The 25,197-nt window shown below is 35.2% G+C and overlaps 1 protein-coding gene across 11 annotated transcripts in view; it reads right to left on the reverse strand.

The window, feature by feature from the left end:
* The window catches only part of COBLL1 (cordon-bleu WH2 repeat protein like 1), a 145,910-nt gene that overhangs the window by 47,613 nt on the left and 73,100 nt on the right, over window positions 1-25,197 (reverse strand). For 8 of the 11 annotated variants that reach the window (XM_073241571.1, XM_073241564.1, XM_073241563.1 and 5 more), the window contains 4 exons: window positions 12,519-12,707; window positions 5,940-6,141; window positions 3,836-4,064; window positions 2,997-3,035 (listed from right to left, as the gene is read on the reverse strand). In XM_073241571.1, coding sequence (XP_073097672.1) covers window positions 2,997-3,035; window positions 3,836-4,064; window positions 5,940-6,141; window positions 12,519-12,707 — 659 coding nt within the window. Of the gene's footprint in view, window positions 1-2,996; window positions 3,036-3,835; window positions 4,065-5,939; window positions 6,142-12,518; window positions 12,708-13,978; window positions 14,071-25,197 lie in introns of all 11 variants that reach the window. The other 3 variants (XM_073241565.1, XM_073241574.1, XM_073241572.1) reach the window with 2 other exon arrangements.

A 25,197-nucleotide genomic window follows, 5' to 3' on the forward strand; every position in this document is an offset into this window, starting at 1 on the left:
CTGATTCTCATTGTTCACTTTGTGGAATGCTAAGGAACCAGCCCATTATTTTAAAAACCAATGAAGGGAAAGAACAGCATTTTATCCTGCCTTCTCTGAATGAATTCTACGTAGGTAGGCAAATAGCTAACATGGAGAAATTGGCTTTTTAAGAAATATCTCAACTAATAATTAAAGGAATATTTGCAATAGATTATGATTACTTTCCAATTCCTAATTAACTACAGTACAGTCAATGATTACTGATAACTAACCTCAAAAGAAGATAACTTGTCATTACATGTCTAATGGAATTATACAGTACCACCTATTGTGGTATTGAAGTACTCTTGCCAAAAATATTTCATCCAAATCTGATCAAGGTCTAGATTCAACAGTTTACAGGAAAAAAAGAAGATAAACATGTTAAGTGGCACCACAGAATGCAATCAGCACAACTCTGAACATGGGAAATTTGTTAAGAAAAATGACCTGGTTTATTCAACAAATAAAGGACAAATTAACAAGAGACTGGAGGGCAGAGAGTGAGAGAGACAAGGTGGTATCTGTAAATCTTACAAACACTCCTACTAACAAACACATAGAGGTTTTGTGGTAAATCACAATATAACTTCAGTGACTCTGGGAACAAAGTAATGTATATTGAGATTTGTGGGATATACATAAAGCAGAATTTAAAGATTAATGTATAGTCCTGATACATTTAACTTTTAAGTATATACTTTTTCTTAGAAGTCAATGCATACCTTTTTATTTGAGAAATGTCTTAAAAATTAATGAATTATGACATAGTAGGGGCTATTCCAAGGAAGTAAATAGGTAACATCAATAAATATATTAATGCAATATGTCTCAGTAACACATAATGGAGGACTATATTTCATGAATTAAAACTTGATAAATCTGATGCTTCCAACATTAAATAAGTAGTATGCACCCTATACAAGGAGTTTGTTGACAATGCCAACAGTAATAATGAACATGTGGACAGAATTTTATGGTTAAAGATATTTCCACATGCTTAATATATTTCTTAGAACAGTGCTGTGATGTAGATTTCAGGTTATCATTCTGGGCCCTTTTTCTAAGCAAGGCATGTAGAGAAATAGAAGCAGGTGGTCCCTCCCTCTTACATATCTGACACCCTGGTGATCAGAGAGTTTGAATAACTTGCACCAAGACACACAGCAGTAAATGGTGTAACTGAATCTAGTATTCATTTAAAGATGATGTATCATACCCCTGACTTTTTCTTTCTTTTTAGCAGTGCTACTATTTCATTTGAAGAAAGAGCCCTCCACTAGTTGAAAACAGATATACAATTAAATTTAGTCAGAACAGTAGATAGATAGAAAATTCACATGGTGATGCAGTGAAATCAATATAACCAGAATATTTCATACAGTTTTTCTTGGTAGAGCAACTTCCAGGCCCCCATTCATTCTCCACACTAGTCAGCCCCTAAGTCTTCACGTATAGGAATCACGACAAGTCAGAGTTAAACACAAGACAAGCAAGGGCTTGAGCTTATTAGAAAACAACTCAAATACTGTAGTTTGCGATTTCCAGAAGAGAGGCTGGAAGTAATTGCATACAAAGTTCTAAGCCTTCTGGTAATATCACACAAAACAAGGAGACAGGGACATTCACAGCATTTGGATTGACCCCGTAGATTCTGACATTGTAAAAGGAGCTCTTTCTGAATTTTCCCACTCTGATCTCTTAAGGTTATGTTCACAACAGTTAATATTGTGAATCACCACATACTTTTTTGGCAGGAAGGGATATTAGAAACCAATGAATTCAATACCGTCAGAATGAGGCCAGCAAGATCATGGAGTTGGCTTTGGGTCATATATGTAGAGTGGCAAAGAGGGGAATAAAAGCTCACTGCAGGTAGGAGAGTGCTGTCACTGGGGAGAACCAGAGACCAAAACCATCACTATTACGGAGGCAGAGTAAGAGATCCAGACACATGAAGTATTTGCGCTCTCAGCCCGTCAAGTGAGCTTGACAGCTGATGCAGTGTCAGAACTAAAATGCCTATTCTTCTGATCATTAGCCGATACATATTTTAAGAGCATGAGAATCTTATGACTTCAGCTGATTTCTATCAACTCCCTTGATTAGGCCAGTCTTCATGATAGCCACTGCTAAATAATCACACCCTGACTTACGTGGGCTTAATTCTTGGAATCGAGAGGCTCACTTTGTTATGGGCAAATTGGAAATGACAAAGAGAGAAGATTCCAGTAACACATAATGTGTACAGCTTATTAAGACTTTTTTTAGGAGGGTGGTAATTATTACAGTAATCACTTATCTGAGCGTATCCTTTTTTTTAAAGGGGGAAAAAAGGACTCCTAGACTTTATTATTATTGGCTAATTTTTAATAAAGTTTTCCTCTATGAAAGTCATACATTCCCATTTTATAATTCTGTAATATAAAGAAGGATAAAAAATTTCACCCACAGACCTACCACCCAGAGGTAACCGCTATTAGCATTTTTTATGTATTTCCTTTCAGAAATTTCATGTAAGTTTTTTACATACTATATAAACACATTGAAATGCTTTAAAAGCTAATTTTAGTATAAGTACTTTCCATGTTATTAAAAAAATTCACAAACAATGGCTATAAAAATTCTCTATAATGAATATATTCTGATTATGCTGAATAATTATGCAAGGCAAATAATCTGAGATCTTTCCATTGTGCCACCAAACTATCAGCATGTTTCTCACATTCTTAGGATATTCATTTTTAAACAGTTATTGAAATGTAATTATTAAATTCAGAAATCAAGGAGGGGGGCTTTATAAATCATTTTTCAGAAAATAAAAACCAAGGATTTTTCTAAGTCAAATTTCTTACAGAACATACACATTAGTAATGTTAAGAAAAATAGGTAAAATTAGGAGCTTATTTTCAATTTTCCCAATAGAAATAGAGATTTCATGTTATGATTTGTTTGTACTAATTCATATATCTTACCTTGCAAAGATGATTTACTGAAGGCAGTAACAGAGGTGGCTACAGAAGGAGGGGGTAAAAGAGGGTAAATTGACTATAAAGATGATGTTTGTTCAAGTATAAAACATCACTGAGTTGAAATAGTCATCTATGGATTATATGAATCCACTATCTTGGGATAAAGCTTGAAGTTCTCCAAGCACAGAGGATGTAGGTAATCATCCTTCGCTAAACTTTTAACACTCCTAATAAAATAGATTAGTGTTGAATAAAAAAACTTGTACTTATCTATTAGATATCATAGAAACCAACATTATCTAAGATCTCCAAATTTTAATACATTAACCTATTTCTATAGATTAATACTGCAAGCTATTACTAGTCAGAAAAATTTTGGAATAAGATTCATTTTATAAGCCAGTTGATTTCAAGTGAACTTAGTAAAAAATCTGTCAAGACACTTAAAAATTTGAATGATAACTAAGACTTGGATAAAACCATGGCAAGTCAAGAGTAATTCACACTTGACTAGAACAATGAATTTACATGTATATTTTAATTTTCTGTTTAAATCTCAAAACCACAAAGAATAAGCAGAATTCCACCAAAAAATTTCATATATAGATGAATATTGTAAAATGTGATGTCAACTAAGAAAGACAAGTTTTTTTTCCGATTCCTGTGACTGAAGACAAGTTAAATTTTATTATTTAGTTTTCTATTCTTATTCCCAATGTATTGACTTCTCTCTATAGGATCCACTCACTTGCCATTATCAACTTGAGAAAACCTGTACATAAACACAATACATGCACATTTACATATATGCACATCCTGTCAAATGAATGAAACAGTCTTACCTCTGCTGACATCCACGGCATATAATTCTCTTAGTCCCAAGTCATTAAGAGATTTCGTCATATCAAGGGGCTCCTGAGATTGATAATCCTTCAACAACAGTGTATGTGATGGATCAAACTCACATTTGCTGCATATAATGGGGGCAAGTTCTCGGAGCGATGCCTGAGGGCTGACTCTCACTATTGTCTTCTGTGTTTTCTTAAAATTGATCACTACTCTGACAGTTTTCTGAAACAAAAATTAAAAGCCAAATTACACCATAATTTACTGGAACTTTAAACAGTGGTGTCTAGAATAATGAGATAATCTACAACTATATATTCATACAATAAAAATTTTGGTGCAAGATTTTCATTTTGATTAATGTTTCTTTCTAAATCCAAAGCAGATTAGAAAGTTTACTTACTAAATAATCTAGATTAAATTCATAACCCTTGTACAATGACGCATTAAGTAGATTTAAATCCAAAAGGGAACATATCTAGTACATATTAGTCTCATATCTAGTACTACTACTGTTTTTTTTCCTAAAATACTTATTTTTAGATTAGCCAGCATACATAATAATACAAAGTATACATGTTTTATTCTATTTTATTTGAGGGTTATTTATCCACTGGTTTGTCACTTGTCACAATGAAAAAAGATATTTTGTTTTGGTTAAAATATAAAATTTTTGTGCTTCTATCTTTTAGAAATAAGATAAATGAGACAATCCATATAAAGAGCTTAGCATAATTCTTGGTATATAGTAAATTATCAATAAACAAACATTAGCTTTGTGATTATAAATTCTTATCACTATTATTACTACTCTGGCTAATTTTAATAGTGATGAATCTTAAAATATTCCTTATTTAGATAACCAATACTATGAATTCAAAATTATTGAAATTTAAATAAACATCTCATCATTTTAATGCAATTTAATTAAATCTGTACATAAATGGAACTTACACATGTGACCATACTAAATGAAATCTCCAGTTTATAGATCCTCAAAGCTTAATATATATTTACTAAAGCATTTTATGTGATCCCATGTGATGGCATAAATACTATTTCCATCTAATACATCTAGATACATAAAAATAGACCAAATCCTAATTAATAGTAATACTCACATTTTATAGAAAGCAAACATATTTTAATATTGTAAAAAAATTAACTGTTACAAAAAGCTTCATAAAATAGGGGGAAAATGTGAGAATACATGTACTCAAGTCCTATGTAGATAAGCTATTAATTTAACATAGACATTTATACATTTCCTGAAGTTTTAAAAAAAGAAGTCGATGTTCCTAATGAAAGAGTATTTCTAGAAACCCATAAACTTCTATGCCTACTGCTTATGAAACAGAACAATTTTATAAATAAAGAATTGCTATTAGAATCACTGTGGTTAAAAACTTTTGTTTAAAATCATGTTACAGAAAACTAAGTTATTGTGTAACTCACATTAACAACAACTTAGAAGTTAATAAGTTACAACAGCTGCTTAGCAAGTAAAGAGAAGCAAACAAATATTTCAATAAATTCTTTTTAAAATTTTTATTCCTTCATTGCAATAAAGATGATATACAATATTATGTTGGTTTCAGATGTATGACATAATTGTATAACTCGATAATTGTATACATTATAGATGCTTGCTATAATAGGTGTAGTTACTCCGTTATCATACCAAGATATTACAATATTATTGGTTGAATTCTCTATGTTGTACTTCCATTCCTATGCCTAACTTATTTTGCAACATAATGAATTTTCATTAAAACATTCTAAAGCCTTCCTTTAAATGTAAAATTCTTCTTAAAAAAGTAGCCTAAAATACAGATCATTCATAACTGTCAGATTCTGATTCGGTAGTATGGATCACTATAGAGCAACTAAAGTATTCTCCAAGTTCTAGTTAATCCAACGTTAATCAATAACCAAATGAATCTAAAACAAAGTGGCCTAGAAAAACATGATAGCCACGTTCACATTAAATTTAACAGGAAAGTCATTTTTATTTCATTTATAAGGAGCTGCAGATAATGACTAAAAAATCAGTTTAGTATTTTAGCCATAAAACATGAAAATCTACAGTGAAATTCTTACCTCCGGTATTACAGGAGTGGGTTTTTTCTTATCCAAAGTTTTTGGCTTTAAAATTACTTTATCCACCTCCAACATTCCTATTGGTGTGTTTGGTTTAAATTTAATGGGGTTCTTTTCAGCTGACAGAAGATCAATTGTGTAACTTGATGGGTTTAAGTGATACTGGGCACAGAGGAATACCAACAAGTCCATCATAGGTTTACTGTAAGACAAAAGTCAGGCTGATCATAAAGGTCCATAAAGCAACTGCATTAACTGTGTGAGCTATTGTTCTGAGCATTCTCCTTAGGACTCTCTTGTCTTCAGTAAATAAACAAGACTGCAAGATAATACTTTTGAAGCAGGTTAAAATTTAACTACAAGATATTTAAGCAGACAAATTATAATACAGTCCTGAGTGTATTCAAGACAGCTTGGATCCTAGTGTTGGCTTAACAATTACCTATATTTTATCTGCTAAATTGTCTTCATATTATATATTTTAGGAGAAGGTAAATATATTAAGAAATAAATTAAATATTTTAGGAGAAGGTAAAGTCCCTTCCTTAACCCAGGAGTAATAGCTTAGTTCAGCATATGCTCCTCACAATATTATTTTGAATCCTAGCAGTCTTCAGCTTATGAATTGGCTGAACTGCAAAGTTCTCATAAGAATAAAGCATTAAGAACAATGCACCATCCTTTGGGCTCTAGAGAGCACAGTATCTCTGTGAGGAAGCCCACGAAAGCCTAAAGAAGAGTGTAGTACACATCTCTTCATTCATTCAAACGATATTTAGTATTTTCTAGGCACTGAATACACAGTACAAGTGATGTGGTATACCTGCTTTCACAGATCTCACTCTCTGCTAGATGGACTACACTAGAAAGCTACCATCTGCAAGTCAAAGCAGGCCTACAGCGTGCTTTTGTAAATAAAGTTTTATTGGAACACAATCACGCTCATTTGTTAACATAATATCTAGGGCTGCTTTTTGTGTTACAATGGCAGATTTGAGTACATGTGACTGAAACTGTACAGTCCTCAAAGCCCAACATATTTACTATGTGGTCAGAAAAATTTTACGGGTTCTCGGACTGAGCAACAAAAAAGGTAACCAAGTAAATACATAGGATAATTTCAAATAGTGATTAGATGTTAAATACTAATTGTAATACAGAACATATTTCTATAGGCAATTGCATACCCAATTTGAGATTCAGAAAATTCCCAATGTTTTGCTTTGCTTTCCACAGACTCCAGTTGTTGACACAGACTTGTGTTTTCATTGACATCATCAACAGAACAATGTGATCTCTGAGTCTTTCTTAATGGTCAGCCCATAAGGAAAGCACACTTTTGTGTTACGTGCTTTCCTCAAAGGTCTGGCGATCTTAAGCTATTAGCTAGCATTTAAGACTGAGGCACTAGAACTGTGTAAAAGTCCTATTTTCATGCATTGGGTCTAGATTGGCTTCACTTGAGGGTAATTAGGTGGCCAGCATTTTTCTTCCAATGGGAAATATAAATGTCAGTAAAAAACAATTATCCAGTTTCCTGACAAGAGAGTCTTATGGAGTTCAATGTAATTGGTGCCATGCAATAGATTTTCAGTAGTGCATTTTCAAAATCTACTAACCTATTATGTAATGAATTTACCACACATTTATCATCGTTTGACACTTCCCAACAAATATGATATGAGATTCTGAAACTCTTCTGAGGTCCATACTGCTGTGGTACTATTTTTCGTCTTCTTTTTAACAAAATTGACCCACACAGACCCAGTATTGTCATTGTTTATTGTCTACTTTTTTCCAAAAGGTGGCACTATAGTCCATGTAAATGGCTCCCGAGCTAAATATCTGACCCACCCAGGACCAGTCAAAACTGGGGCTTACTCTCACAAGCTGGTGCTACTGGACAGGCAAATCAGGCCACAGAGCACATCATATCTCTGGGTCATTTCATAGACAAAGGCCAAAGAGTTGAGGTGACTTGCTGAGATGACACAGCAAGTTACAGAATCCATTACAGGGCCTCTGGGATTTCTAACTTCAAGTTCTGAGCTAGCTTTATATGTGTTTTCAATAATGGCATGCTTAAGGTTTGCTCAAATCAAAACAAACTCCTGGTAGAGGCATAAAAAAGAGAAATATCTCCCTCCATTTTAAATAGTGTTAATTCCATTCCTCCCTGTTGTGGGAGAGAGCTTATTTAGTATAAGCACAGAGGGTTCTCCCTATAGGCTAACAAAGAGGACTAATGTTAAATCTTTTATCAAATACCTCAAATTAAAACTCCTTTTAAACTGTCTCAAAGAAAAGAGGGAAAAGGAAGGAGCACATTCAATGAGGAACAATTATGTACTGGGCAGACATCTGACTAATAAGGTAAGAACCTAGAATGCTGCACAAACATATCCCCATCTTTCCTCACTCTTTGTAGTGTCTAACTACCTAGCCTGTAAGCTCACATTCATTAAAATTTAACTTTTCCCAAGTACTGGTAGATACTACCACTTATGCTATTGCTTAGTGTGGCATTTTCTGAGGACAGCCCCTGGGCAGCTGGCCCCTAACGCCATTATCCTGTAATGTTTCCCTGTACTTTAGACACCATGAGTAAAAAATACTTTTAGTAAGTCCTCTGTCTGGTGAAAAAGGTCATTTCCTCTACGAGCACACACATGCACAAAGAGAGAGATACACGTATATGTGTATACATATGCATACACACTTACACACCTATACTGCAGTATACCGTATGTCACACATACAAATAAAATACTTTAATTCCTCCTTCCTTTATCCAGTCATCCATGACCTCAGGATATACAGAAATACCTAAGAGTTTTCGGGCTGGCAATGCTGCTAACTGCAGTACGAACCCCAGTGTAAGCAAAGGATCTCAAGGCAAGATGGCTAACAAAGAGAGACTACCCACCTAATTCAGGATAATAAGTTTCTAGTTTCCCCCTGAGCATACAGTCTATTACCACCTCCAACCTTATTGTGTTCCCTAATCTGAATAAGCTCTTTGGTGAAAAATCAATGTACAAACAAGGGCATTCTTCTGAAGATAATGCTTGCGGTCACATTCTCACAAACGGAACATTCTGAGCATATCTCTGTATGAGTTGTAGAAGAAGACAGAGAGGAACTTTCTAAAATTCTTCCCCAAGGATACATTTTAAGAAAAAGTATATCCAAACGGTAAAATGAAAGACATAATAAGCTTTCTAAATATTTATTTCAGTCTAATATTGATACTATTCTTCAAAGGAAATGCATGTAAATAATACTATCAAAATAAATATAATATATAAAGAATACTTAGACAACCTTAGGAAGGATGGTCTCAAAAAACTGGAAACTCTTTATAGTGACATATGAACATATGAAACTCTGATTTAGCTAAGAAGATTATTTGAAATTACTCTTCCCTAGTCCATTACCAAAATTCTGTATCATTCTGTTGAAACCTCTCCTAGTCCATTTACAGCAACAAAGCCATGAAGAATGTAAGTTACCTATGTCACAGATCTTCACATTAGGTAGCTAACACTTCTCAAAAACCAAATATATTTTTCTATTTAAACATTTTGTGTTATTAAATGTTTTTTTAAACAATGGGCTAACTATAGCTATAACATTCAAGACACCCCAAATCATAATCTTAAGATACTGCAAATCACTCTAAAATATCTCAGATAATTCTAAAGATAATCAGAATCACACAACCACTTTTAATCAAACTTAACATAAAACTACTAGTCATAGTGTCTACAACTTGAGTCATTTCTGAATGATAAAACTATTAGGAACAAAGTCCCTAAAATCAAGCCCCCTAATAAAAACACTGATATGAAACAAAGTCTCCTCTCAGAAAATTTTTCAGCCCTAAATAAAATTTACAAAAAAGTCAGAATTTGGGGCATTTCCATTCTGGCATTCTTACCTTGCTCTCTATCCTGGAGAAAACAATCTTTATTTAAGAGATCCTGGGAAAGCTATTAGGGGCCATCCAAAAGCCGCTTCAAAGCACACCATTGAAGTTGCTAAATACCCATCAATAGTATTAAGTGTCAGAAGAGTTTGGAAGTCAGAGGAGTTCATTCTGAGGAGACCAGGGAGACTTTATATATATAAAAAAAAATGTCATTTGAGCTACTTAAACTAACTGGAGAAAATGAGGATGGTTCAGGTATTCCAGATGGAAAAACTTTCATAAAGATGTGGAGGTGGAAAAGTAGAGCATCTATAGAACAAAGAGTCATGTGGCTGAGGCTTAAGATGGTCAAAGGGGAGCAGGGAAGGAAAAACCTACTTAATGTGGGGGAAGAAGAAAATAAGGCATCCCAACCTCCAGACCTGGTAGTTTGAATTTCCTTCAGTCGGTATTGCAGTGTTGTCCTTCTAGTCTTTTATCAAAGGTAATGCCACAGAGGAGTGTTTTAGTCAGATTAGTCGGGGGTGGATTGGGGCGGGGACAAGTGGAGAGAATCTAGGGTTAAGGAAAGCAGTTTTCTATGGAAAACAGAAGAAGCCAATAGGTGCCAGGCACTGATAGTATTTCACTTAATCCCAACAATTCAGTTATAAAACATTTTTATAGATAAGAAAACTGAGGCAACTCAACAACAGTTGGCAGCCCAGAAACAAAAAGCTGACTGATGGAAAATAACTCAGGTTTAGGGACCTGGCAGGCAAACATACTGAGAGGTCAAAAGGGCAAGGAAAATCTAGGATCCTTTTACATACACATGTACCAGAAATGACTGATATAAAACCTGAGTTATGTATGAAGGAAAACACAGCAATCTGAAGAGCAGGCCTAAATTAGACTTGAGGAGGATAAAGAGCATGCCTAATTAGAAAGAGAAAATGGAAAAGCTAGATGTCAAAAAGGTTGTGTCAAATAGGAAACCCTAAGGTCTCAGTAATGGACGAGCTCCAAAATGATGAGATAGCAGCGTCCTGGTGGACCAGGGAAGTAGACGGTGGATGCAGTTTTCCACAGTTAAGGAAACAGAAGAAAAGTTAGGTCAGGGTAGCATGTGGAAATGTCTAAAAGAATTATGATGAGTGACAGGATAGAGAGGAAAACCTTGATTCTAACACTCAAGTTCTTCAGGTAAAAACAAAATCTGAAGAACCCAGAAGGCTGACAGAGAAGACAGCAATATAAACAGATGACTGGTACATCCAAGAAGAAATTTTGAGATGTACTAATGATGAAACCATTGTTACCTGCCAGCATCAATGCAGAACTAGGAAAAATACTGACTTTTGGAAAAATTGCTTTGAATGCAGGGAAAATATGAGGCATTGCCTATATTACCTTAGCCACATCCATTATCATAATTTTTAAAACAAGAGTAATAGTATTATCTCAAGGGCTGAAGAGTATGATGGCCATTGTCTCTAACTTAGAAGAGGCCCTCCTTGCCCAGAGGAGGCACAGCTCAGGTGACCATCTGTCTGGGTTAGAAGCCCACCACAGACAGTCACGGGTTTCTCAACCCCCTAAATATGGCTTATGGTGTGATCTCCAAAACTACTTTCCATATAAAATAAGTGGCAAAATGCCACTTACTTAAATTGAATGAGAATTTAATATACAACACTATGCATTTTTTGCTAATGCTGAACTTTTCTGTTTTCCTGTACTCTCGATAATTTGTAAAGTTACATATAATCTTTCTGATAAATCTCAAGATTATCTTGAACAAGTTTTCTTCTAGATAAAACCATATTGTAAGAATGTAATACATTTTTACCATGTATATAATAAATGTAATGTGCTGCTTACTTATTCTTCTGTTAAACACACACACACACACACACACACACACACACACACACAAAGGTCAAAACAGCTTAAATTTCTGAAACAGGATACCTGATAACGAAAGGTAGGTGAAGGTGAAAGGTGGGACAAGACTACATAAGTATACAACTCCTGTAACTTTCCACTCCAAAATGAAATGGAAAATTACACTTGGCTTTATTCCATTTTTCCAATTTTTATGCAGGTATTAGAAGTATCAGTCTCCTAAATCACATCTTCCCTTCTGCTGGGTTAAAGCTTAACTTGATATTCCTATTAAACTTTAATTTTTAGTAAATTAAAAACTTTAATGGGGTAAAAAAAAAAAAAAACCCTGTTAGTTTTACAAAAAGATTTATCTGTTTTGATAAATAAGACAGTATTATATTTTAAGAGCAGTTAGTAACTTCTGCCAAATCAAATTCAGAGAAACAGCTTAAAAGGGAAAGAACAATTTAGGGAGAAGGGGAAAGGGCTTTCTTAGGGCCACTGACTTGCTTTGTAAGTCTGACTTACAAATCAATGTAACTGATGACCATTCCATAACACCATAGTTCTAAATTTCAAAAATCACTTGACTGGGGTTGTGGGATTCATAGTACTGATATTAAAACATTGTTAGAAAAACTTTAATGCCTTTTACCATTTTTTAAATAGATAGCTAAACTGAGGGGTAAGTGAAGTGTTTTGTCAAAGAAAAAAAAAGGTATACAACTGAAGGTTTCGATGGCAGAAGAAGAAATGGCATTTCATTCACTCCGACGTACCTGCCATGAATAGTAGTAGATTTGATAACGTCCCCCGGAAGAACCACTGAGAGTTCAATGTCTCTGTCTATCATGCTTTCTTTCTGTTCCATGATGAAAGCAGAGGATTCTACAGAATCATCAACTGGAGAAGCATCAAGGTTTTTGGTCTCAGCTGGAGGAAGTGGTGCCTTGGCTTTTGGTTTTCTCCTAAAATAAAAATAAAGCACAGAAAATAAAATTTATGTATTTTTAAATTTACTTTCAAATATGATGTAATTTAATAAAAACAAAACATATATATATACACATTTTTTACATCTAGGGAAAAATAATGTACCAAAATGTTAACCATTAGTTTACTAGGGATGCTAGAATTAAGGAGGATTTTTTACTTGCCTTTCTTAATCAGCATTTTGTTGTTTTCAATACTATGCCTACATTACTTGGAAATAAAAAGAAACATGATAACAAAGATATCTGATAATTACCTGCATCAAGCTGAGTTAATGTGTGTTCACTATAGCAAAGTAAAGTGTATGATTTTCTTGGATGGGCTAAAAATTCTTCCTGTCTCAGGATGAAGATCGGTATCTCATTTCCTCACCTCATAATACCTCTTACCTTTCTGTCATTCTTTTTGTTTCTAATCTAGTGTGTTTTGCTTCTCTATCCAGATTAACCTTACCTAACCGTAAAAGTCTAGCTGAAACCACCCTCTCCTTCCCTTCCACTCTCCCAACCCCCTCCACCTACACAGTCTCTCCCTACAGAGCATATACAACAGATTCCATAAATGTGACTTTTTTCCTGCTTACCATTTTCATCTCTCTGCCTACATTTGTAACTCCCTGCAAGAACGCAGCATGTTGTATTTCCCACTGCACTTAGCAATCAACAATGAATCGTGACTAATTTGATATCTTATATTTCTGCTTGAAAAATGCCACGAATAACTCATAGACACCAAAAAGGGACTACCGGTTACCATACAAGAGGTGTTGGGGAGGGTGGGGCGGGAGGGAGAAGAGGATTAAAGGGCACAATAATTTGCAGGCACAATATAGGTTGGCCAGGGGGACGGAAGTACAGCACGGAGAATACAGTTAATGGTTCTGTAGCATCTTACTACGTTGATGGACAGTGACCGCACTGAGCGGGTGAGGACTTGATAACATGCGTGAATGTTTAACCACTGTGTCGTGTATTTGAAACCAACATAAGATTGTATACAGTGATACTTTAATTTAAAAAATGCTACAAATATTGATTCTAAGAAACATGTTTATAGTCACCAGGACAACCTCGTAACTTATCTGTAACAGAAATAGGTAGTAAACATCCTGAAAAAAAATCACGAGCCAGTTCAAAGATTTGATGGATTAAAAAAATGAAATGTGAAAATAAAGTAACTACAAATAATGAAATAGCCTTTTTTTTGTACAGTACTTCAAATTAGAGCTTTTGAAAATATTACCTACCTTTATGAAAGGCTAATTGTTTTTGGAACAATGAATACTACTGCTTTCAATTCAGAAAAATATAAATTTTAATTCCTCCGTTTCCCCATTTCCTAGGCAAAAAAAAACAAGATGGAAGGACTTCTTTGTAGGTAAATAAATAACACGCAGCCATTCAGCATTGTCAAAATTCACAGTCTTCCAAAGCCAAGCGCCTTTAAGCCCTCATGAAAAGACAGCAGCAAGGTTCCCACACTGGGCATTAATTTTCTAAAATAGGCCTTACGTTTTAGAAGTATAACTACAGAGATATATTGTACTTTAGATAATACTTATTTTGCAATAATGACAAAGTGAATTTTTAAAGTGTTACAAAAAATATAACACATTTATAAAATGTATATGAAGAAAAACTTTATCCGATTTCAAAACACTTCTCAACTATAGAAATGGAAAGTTATGTACTCAGCACACATGTATCCTGTAACAGGCGATTATGTAGCAGGTTCAGCAAAACAATGGGGATGTAAAGATGAGAGGAGACACAGTCCCTACCCTAAAAGGGTTCCCACCCCAAAAGAAATGACTGACAGATATATACAAAGTCACAAAGAAGTTTGATGATTGCTTTCAAATCAAAATTGTGTAGATGGTACAGCTGAAGCTCATAGGAAGAAAAACCTTCCTAGGAATCCAGAAATAGTGTACAGATGGGAAATTTGGATTTGGGGAAATGAATAAAAACTCACAGGAAAAGACAAGAAATAATTGGTATTCCAGGCAGAGGAAAGGAAATGGAGCCACAAAGGAAATTGGTACTTCTTAGACTTGACCAGTTTGGTAAAAGTCAAAGAAGATGAGACATCAGTGAATCAATTTTAAGAAACTTTGGTGAATAAGAGAATTCAGTAACGCATCTTGGTATAAATTTAACATGCTAAAGTCAATCACCTATATGAGTGTAAGCAAAATGATCAGAAAGTACAATGAAAGAAAAAAGGTTTTTACAGCAGCAACAAAAACAAATCTTAAAATTTGTTATATAATAAATATAACAAGAACTTTGCAAAATCTATATGAAAAAAAATCTTAAATGCCAGCTTGGCTGTCTCGTGGACTCCAGATTTATAAACCCAATTCCTGCTTGGCATTGGAATTAGATGACTAACTGGGATCTCCAACTTCTGATCCCTCTCCCCATCTACTCCAATCCAAATTATTTCCTTTCCAACTTCTCCCATCCCAGTAAATCACAATTATTTCAGTTGCTTGGGCCAAAAATCCCTTCTCCCATAGCACATATTCACAATCCAGTCCATGGGTAAATTCTGCCAGCTCATGTAGTTGACCCCAAACTGACCCACGACCCTGCCCACCAAACACCTCAGTTCAAGCTGCTGAATGGTCGCCCTGCTCCTGTTTTCAGGTTACGTTCTATTGTCAACACAACAGCTGGAGCAATCTTTGTAAAATGTAAACAGGATCGCCACACTTCGTCTCATAGCCTCCAATGACTTCTCACAACACCCAGAATCAGATCTAGAGTCCTTCCCTCCCTCCCACCTTCTCCCTAGGCTCACTGCACTCCAAGCCTACGAGTCATGCCTTCTCCTTGAACACACCTAGAACAACCTTGACTCAGGACCCTATCCAGGGTCTGCTCCTGGTTTAGGACAGCATCTCTATTTCTTTGCTTTACTTCTTGCTTTAAGGCTTATCAGCACCTAACATTCTTGTTTATCATTTCTCCTTCCTTTAAAGAGTGATTAATCCCATGAGAATAGGGACTTGTTTCCACTGCCACGTGTCACACATGTATGGATATGCATAGAATCTCTGGAATAATGACCGCCACACAGTAGAACCAATGAATTTGATGAATACTTCCCACAAAAGATGAGGAGCCTATGTGTACAGACTAGGGAGGGGAAAAAAAATTCCTACCACTGAGCAAGAAAATTAATGTCTATATGAGGATTAGCTGCATTGGATTTTTAGAAATTAACTGATATTTCACTTTTAAGAGGATAAGAATTGAAAACTACACACTGGATTTATTAGCAAGGGATAATTGGGACCCTGACGGCTTTAAAAGGGTTTCACCCAGAAGGCCAGAAGAGAAGCCCACCCGCCACAGGCAGGAGCAGCGGTGTTCCCGACGGACTTGGCTTTCAAGAGGAGGGTCTTGACAGAGACCGCCATCATCTTCGCATCCCACGCCATCATCACACCAGGTCTCTGCTCTCCACCTGAGTGCCCTCCCCACCCCCTCTGCCTTCACACATGTTATCTATCCTTCAAGGTCCACATGGAATCCCACTTCCCTGGGGTGTCTTCTCTCTGCACTGCACACTGCAATGATCTATAACAGCTGCCACGCTCTGTGCATGTGACTGTCTTATTTCCTAAGGCAGGTTGAGTCTATGATCAAAACCTATCTTAAATTACTAAAGATAAACCTACTTAAAAAAAAAGGAAAGCAGAACAAAGCATGAGTTGAAATATTTATACAGAACTTGTATTAAGAACATCTATTAAGAATATCCCGATTATTACTTCAAATCATGGATTTGCCACCTTTGCTCCTGAAAACTGGACAGCATACTGGCAGTTGGACCAAGATCCTTCCACAATGAACTCAAAATCCAATACGGAAGATAGAATGTATGGGTAATTAAATAACAAGTACAAAGCAAAAAAGAAGTGTCGTAAAATATATGAGTAACCTTGAAAATTTAGAGCCCTGAGAGCGAGCTGGAACCAGCTCTGTGGGGGCGGGAAGGCAGGTTCCGAGGTGCACTTCAAAGAGAAGATATACATGACTCAGTTCTTGAAAGAAAAGTAGAATTTAGGCAGGCAGAGACCACAGGATCATTTATAATGTTAGTGTCCAATTGTGATCCACTTCACATTAAATTTGGGATGTGTCTATATAATTAAAGTTTGCTGACTACAATAGTATAATCCAGCGAAAAGAATACCAGGTAGAAAGAAGCCTGGATTTGGTCTGAATCATAAGCAGCTTTAAGACTTTAATATATTTAGACTTATACTCACTAGAAAAATTTTTACCAACTCTCATCTCTCCCAATGTTCTTAATTTTCTGACTGAGATGTGTTTGTTGAAGCAAAACAAAATTAAATTACATGTCATAAATTACATGTCACCCAAGCTAAAGGCATAGTGAAAATAACCAAGTTTATAACCTAATCTAAGCCTAGGAAATTCTGGTAATGCAAAAAAGTAAACAAAAAAGTAACATATCATTATGTAATAAGAATTATAATTTACTGCTGAGAATAACAGTTTCATTAATATTTCAAAATCACAGTAAGTGCCACTTAAGTTCCCCATCCTTTTTAAATAGGATGTTTGAATCAGTTTTTCCTACCCAGGGAAATGTTAGCTTTCCTTCTACAGTGGCCTAGTTTGGCTCAGTGTCTACTCCTTAGAGGCTGCTACCCTGAACAGTAAACAATAGCAAATTTCACACAAGGCTGGTGGAGAAAGAGGTTATACTGAAAAGGTATTTGAGACAGAAAACTTCTTTAGAGCACGGCAAAAAGTCATTAATCAACCCTTAAAAATAATAATCTGTAATTTCACAAATAACATGGTGAATTGAGTAGTTATACTTATATATCTCACACTGCAATGAATTTACAGATGAACATTTATTTCTGTTTGAAGCACATTTCTTTTTTCCCCCAGTTGAGATATAATTGGTATACATAAAACTAGATGTAATTAATGCATACAATTTGGTAAATTTGGACATATGTATACACTCATGTTACCATCACCATCATTAAGGTATAAACATATTCAATCAGTTCCAAAAAAAATAAGTCATAGTAAATTACTGCTTTATTAATTAAAAGTATCTCAATATTATACTCAATTTTCATAATGAAAAATAAAGTACAATTTCATATCATGCAAAAATGTATTTTTAAAATACCAAAACTCAATTTTAACACAGAATTCAGTTAGCATCATGCTTTTATTATACTGATTGGTTTTTTTATCACTTGATTTACAAAGGTCTTCAAAATTGTGTGTCCATTATAATCAATACTTCACCTCAGTCAATACTAATATCCTTAAATAAATGAAAAGGAATAAAAGTGAACATCAGCAAAACAACAGAAATCTACTCAAATACTGTTCTTGGTTTGAAAGAAAAATAGGTTTAAATCACATTTGAGAGATATTTACATCCTTAATAAACTACTCAAACCCACTGAGACCCCATCAGCTTGCTGTACCTACATAGTATTCTTAAAGATTTACTTAGAGAAGTACTATATAAAAATACAGATTCAATATTAAAGACAAAAATATAAGAATGGAATTATAAGTCGTAAGACAATAGGTGTTTAAATATGACATTGTAATGACCAAAAAGAAATTTATCAGTCACCCTCTCTCAGTATAGAAGGCTATGAAACATAAGATGCATTGTGCGGTGTTGATGAGACAGTCCTTCAAAACAACTGACAATGATTCAAAGGCCCCTAAACTATGCATTTCAACTACAAAGTGGAGATCAGTTCCTCAGTGTCTCTCTGTTGGTTTGATGAAACAAGGGAAGATTTTATTAACTAAAACTTCATTCCAGTGGTAGGTAAACATCATGTTTGTGCTTGAGGGAAAACAACTAAGAACAACAAAAGAACTCTTTCCTTAATGAGTGGTTAAGAAAGTCAAACAGCAAGAAGATGAGGACAGCCTCCAGCAGAGGAGGAGATGAAGAATTCCATCAAGACAAATGAGTCACGTTGAAGAAAGAGAACTGGAAGCGATATAAACAATCGTGCATGATATGAAATAAAAATGTCGTGAGATAGACGACATTTACTGGGCACCCACTGTGCGCTCAGCACTATAGAAAAGGAACTGGGTAAGTTAAAGAACCACCACGCACAGTCCTCAGGTACCAGCTACTGGAAAATGAAATGAGTAATAATTGCAAAGATACCCTAAGTAGACCCTACAAAAAAAATCTCAATTAATTAGATGCTTATATGTTCCATAATGGTGCAAATGTTTTACATAGGTAATCCCTTAACAAATACTATTCTTTTAAAATACATATATATTTTAGTACCTTAGAAAACTCACAAACACTTATAAAGATTAGCAAATAATTTCTCATTGAAACTCAAAACCTCAACCCAGTGCTAACTGGCGCTATGCACAGGCTTCTGCCCAGGAACAAACGTCAGCACCAGCTGGGCTCAGCATCCCTACTAAGAGCTTCCTTTGAACTTTGTTATGTGTTGCCTTACAGCCAATGTGTACGGGACTGTCAGTGCAGCTTGTGAAAATTAGTCTGAAAAGATGGTAAAAAATGTGACTGACGCAACAACTTAAAAATTCAAAAACGATTAACAAAAACATAGGGAAAGCGAGCTGTGCAACACTCCTTGGGCCTCTCTTTTCTTTGTCATATAAACATTATTATAAAAAGCCTTATAAAGAAATATGCCCACTTTTTCAAAAAAGGTTAAATACTATTAAAAATTCAAAGAAAAAATTACTGATTAAATTTAAGACAAAACAATTATCCATGGATTGTTGCACCTTATTATGTTCTCCAAAACAGTATACTAATAAATGTAAAGAAAGAAATGTTCTCCCCTAAAAGGAAGTTAAAAAGTTCGTCGTCACAACCACAACGCCCTTCCATAAATGAAGGGACAAATAAGCTGTGGTTCATCCTGACAATGAAACATTATTATTACTAAAAAGAAATGAGCTATCAAGCCATAAAAAGAAACAAGGGGGAATCTTAAATGCATATTACTAAGCAAAGACGCCAGTCTGAAAAGGCTCCATATTGTATGAGCCCAACTATATGACATCCTGGAAAGGGCACAACTGTGGAGACAATAAAAAGATCAGTGGTTGCCAGGATTGAAGGGTGGGGAGGACGGATTAGTAGGTGGAGCACAGGGGATTTTCAGAGCAGTAAAACATTGTATATGATACTATAATGATGATTATATGTCATCGCACATTTGTCCAATCCCACAGAATGTACATCAAGAGTAATCCTTAATGTACTCTGTGGATGATTATGATATAGATATAGATATATATATATATTCATGAGTTGTGAAAAATGTACCAGTCTGGTGAAGGGGAGGCCATGCATGTGTAGGAACAGCAGGGAAAGAGAAATAAAACCCTGTACTTCCCACTCAATTTTGCTATTGAACCTAAAATGCTCTAAAAAAATCAAGTATATATTTGTTAAAAGTTCTTAGTTGGAATGCTTTTCCAATTTTCAAAAGCATGCTAGGTAAGGAACTAAAAACCATTAAATATGGATATTATAATTATTAAAATATATGCACATAGGCATTTTAAATAAAAGGAATGTATGTGTCAGACAAGAAAGTACACCGGTAGATTAACCAAGCATAAAATGAAAGCAGAAGTTGCTTTCAAGTCACAGTCTTAAAAAACTACTTTCAAAAATGTACTTCGACAAATATTAAATAGCATTTAGTTATCAGTCTGTTAAAGTTTTAAATCTATGTTGGGGAGTTGGAGTGTGTTCGAGTAAACCATATTCAAAAACATTGAATACTGATAAAAAAAAGTCTCTGGAATGAATTTTCCAACCTAAATTTCCTAGCTAAAGGTCTTGTCAAACACTGGCTAGGAGAACTACTTGGAAATAGTGTCTTAAAGTTCAGAAATATTAAAATCTAAAGCAGGATCTTACACAAAAACTAACCTAAAGTTAATCTAAATGTAAAACACAAACTTATAAAATGTTTAGATCAAAACAGAAGAGAAAAATCTTTGGGATCATAGCTTAGGCGAGAAGTTCTTAGACATGACACCAAAAACACAATACATAAAAGATTTTTTTTAAATATTGATAAACTGGACTTCATCAAAAATTAAAAACTTTTGCTCTGTGAAAGACCCCATTAAGAGGATGAAAGGATAAGCCACACACTGGAAGATAATATATGCAAGTCATATACCCAACAGAAAAACATATCCAGAGAACAGAGAGCCCTCTAAATCCAACAGTGAGAAAACAAAGAATGCAATTATAAAATAGGTAAGAGGTTTGAACACTTTACCAAAGAGAATATAAGAATGACAGATAGACACATGAAAAGATGTCCAACATCATTATCCATTGGGAAATGCAAATTAAAGCTATGATGAGATACCACTACATACCTAAATCAAAACTACTGATATTATCCAGTGCAGATGAGAATGTGCAGAATAAACTGGATTTCTCAGGGGAACCCTCCTACACTGTTGGTGGGAATCTAAATTGGGCCAACTGTTGTAGAAAGCAATATGGAGGGTTCCTCAAAAAAATAAAAATAGAAATACCATTTGTCCCAGTAATTCCACTAATAGAATTTACCCAAAGAAAACAAGATCCCTGATTCAAAAAGATATATGCACCCCTATGTTTATAGCAGCACTACTTACAATAGCCAAGATCTGGAAGCAACCCAAGTGTCCATCAGTAGATGAATGGATAAAGAAGATGTGGTACATATACACAATGGAATATTACTCAGCCATAAGAAGAAAACAAATCCTACCATTTGCAACAACATGGATGGAACTTGAGGGTATTATGCGCAGTGAAATAAGCCAAGCAGAGAAACACAAGTACCAAATGATTTCACTCTTTTGTATAGTAAAAAAACAAAGCAAAACTGAAGGAACAAAACAGCAGCAGACTCTCAGACTCCAAGGGACTAAAGGTTACCAAAGGGGAGGAGTTGTGGAGGATGGGTAGGGAGGGAGGGAGAAGGGGATTAAGGGGCATCATAATTAGCAATCACACATAGGTAGGTCATGGGGAAGGCAGTACTACACAGAGAAGACAAGTAATGAATATAGAATCTTACTATGCTGATGGGCAGTGACTGCAATGGGGTGGTGGTGGGAGGGACTTGATACTATGGGTGAATGTTGAAAACACAACGTTGTTGGTTTGAAATCTTCATAAGATTGTATACCATGATACCCTAATAAAAAGGAAAGAAACTGGATTTCTTGTATTTGGCTTGTACAATGAATGCAAAATGGTAGAGCCACTTTTGGAAACAGTTTGGCAATGTACTATGAAGCTAAACATACACATACCATGTGACCCAAGCAATCTATTCCTGGGTATTTTCACAAGAGAAATGAAAACTTACATTCATACAAAACCTGTGCATGGATGTTTATGGCAGCTCTCTTCATAGCAATCCCAAACTGGAAACAAACCCACCAAATGTGCTCTAATGTTAGAATGAATAAATTGCACTGCACCACTACAACAGACTTACTAATAAAACCAACAAAATCTTGATACATTCAACATCTTGGATGATCACAGGACCTTATGCTGAGTGAAAAAGGCCAATATCCAAGAGTTACGTATTCTATGCCTCTATGTATAGTAGAGTCCCAAAGTGATAAACTTAAGATCAAAGAAAACAGATCACTGTATGCCAGAGTTGAAAGCAGGGTGTGACTGTTAAAGGGTAACACAAGGGAGTTTCTCTGTGGGGATGCAATAGTTTTGTATTCTGATTGTGGGACTACACATGCAGTAAAATATCAAAGAAGTATAAATCAAAACCTAAAAACAGAAATACCATTTGACCCAGGAATTCTACTCCTAGGAATTTACCCAAAGAAAACAACTTCTCAGATTCAAAAAGACATAGGCACCCCGATGTTTATTGCAGCACTGTTTACAATAGCCAAGATAGGGAAGCAACCTAAGTGTCCATCAATAGATGAATGGATAAAGAAGATGTGGTACATATACACAATGGAGTATTATTCAGCCAAGAGAAACAAACAAATCCTACCATCTGCAACAACATGGATGGAACTAGAGGGTATTAGGCTCAGTGAACTAAGCCAGGTGGAGAAAGAGAAGTGCCAAATGATTTCCCTCATTTGTGGAGTGTAACAACAAAGCAAAACTGAAGGAACAAAACAGTAACAGACTCACAGATTCCAAGCAGGGACTAACAGTTACCAAAGGGGAGAGGTTGTAGAGGGTGGGTGGAGAGGGAGGGAGAAGGGGATTGTGGGGTATTATGATTAGTACACATGGTGTGTGGGGGTCATGCGAAGACAGTGCAGCACAGAGAATACAAGTAGTGACTCTGTGGCATCTTAATACACTGACGGACCTCAATGGGGTGTGGGGTGGACTTAATAATATGGGTGAATGTAGTGACCACATTTTTTTCATGTGAAACTTCATAAGAGTGTATATCAATGATACCTTAATAAAATTTTTTTAAAAATATGTATAAATCAAAACATTTAAAATAATAAGAATAAAGAATGCATGTAAAGACTGATAAAATCTGAGTAAGGTCTGTACCTGAGTTACTAGTATTACACCAATGTCACTTCCCTGGTTTTAAAAATGTATTATGGTTATATAAGATATTATTTGGGGGAAGGCACAGGGAAACTGCATTATTCTTGCAACTTCCTCCAAATCAAACTATTGAAAAATTAAAAATTAAAATTAAAATACATTTAAGATGGTCATTCTCAAAATTCAATGCGTATTAGAATCATCTATGGAACAGTATGTCCCACACTCGACCTATTTAAATAGAATCTGCAAATGGAGTCCAGGTGATACATATACACACGTATCCCAAGAAGTAGGCCCAGACTTTGTCAAGTATTCCCTCCTAAGAGGGAGCCCACTTTACAAGCGAGACTCGGAGTTTTCATATTTACACTGGGTGTCTGTATGCCAAGCAACTGGTAGGCTGCTTTCACATTTTCTCGGGAGCTTATACCATTCCCTGTTTCCAATCCATTTTACTACTAGAGGAAATGTAGCATTATAATAGAGAACAAATCAAGCTTTAGAACACCATTTCTGAAAAGCTTCTCATCTCTATCTCAAACAGTTCTTACAAGTTCCTAAACATCAACTCATTTGCTCTCAAGTCTATGGAAAAATTCTTTTGGATGAAAAATTAGTCATTTTCTGATTACATCCAAAGAGTTCAGCTGTTTAATAACAAATACAGTAACTAGCAAAACCTAGTATGTACATAGTCTATAACCCAATTTCTCTAACAAATGGACAATGTAGGGAAAAAGTGGGTGGGGGCGGTGAGAGTGGGGCAAGAACTGACATAGAATGAGGGATTTAAGTGACATAAGCCTTAAAGTAATGTGTGAAACTAAATCCAGTTTGGACAAACTGTTAGAGAATTTAAATAAAAGCTGGGTATTAGATGACATACAGAAGGAACTGTTAATTTTGTGAGATACAATAATATCATAGAAGGTATGCTGAAAAACAAAAGTCCTTATCACTTACATAGTAAATATTTATGACTAAACAGCTATGGGTGGGATTTTTCTTTTAACTGAAGTATCATTGATATACAATATGATACAACACAGTGTTTCAACAGTTCCCCATATTACTAAAGACTCACCCCTCCTAGTGCAGTTACTATCTGTCAGCACAGGAAGATGTCACAGAATCCCTTGCTATATTCTCCATGCTGTACTACAATCCCTGTGACTGACATATTATGATTGAGAATTTTTGTGCCCCTTTATCCCCCTCACCCACTCCACCCACCCCCATGGTAACCACCAGTCACTTTTCAGTGTCTCTGACTCTACTGCTATTCTGTTCATTTTGTTTGTTTTTTTTTTTAGATTCCACAAATAAGTGAAATCATATTGCATTTATCTGCCTCTGCCTGATTTATTTTACTTAGCATAATATCCTCTAGGTCCATACATGCTGTTGCAAATGGCAGGATTTTTTTCTGTATTTATGGCTGAATAATATTCCATTGTGTATATGTACCACATCTTCCTTACCCATTCATCCACTAATGGATACTTAGGTTGCTTGCATAACTTGGCTATTCTAAACAATGTGGCAATAAACATAGGGGTGCATGTATCATTTTGAATCAGGGATGTTGTTTTCTTTGGGTAAATTCCTATTACTGGAATTACTGGATCACACGGCATTTCTATTTTTAGTTTTTTGAGGAACCTCTGTACTGCTTTCCACAGTGGCTGCACCAATTTACATTCCCACCAACAGTGTAGGACGGTTCCCTTTTCTCCGCATCCTCGCCAACACTTGTTATTTCTTGTCTTTTGGAATGATAACCATTCTAACTGGTGTGATGTGATATCTCACTGTGGTTTTGATCTGCATTTCTCTGATGATTACTGATGC

This window comes from Manis javanica, chromosome 7, assembly GCF_040802235.1.
Source record: "Manis javanica isolate MJ-LG chromosome 7, MJ_LKY, whole genome shotgun sequence".
Classification (NCBI taxonomy): domain Eukaryota; kingdom Metazoa; phylum Chordata; class Mammalia; order Pholidota; family Manidae; genus Manis; species Manis javanica.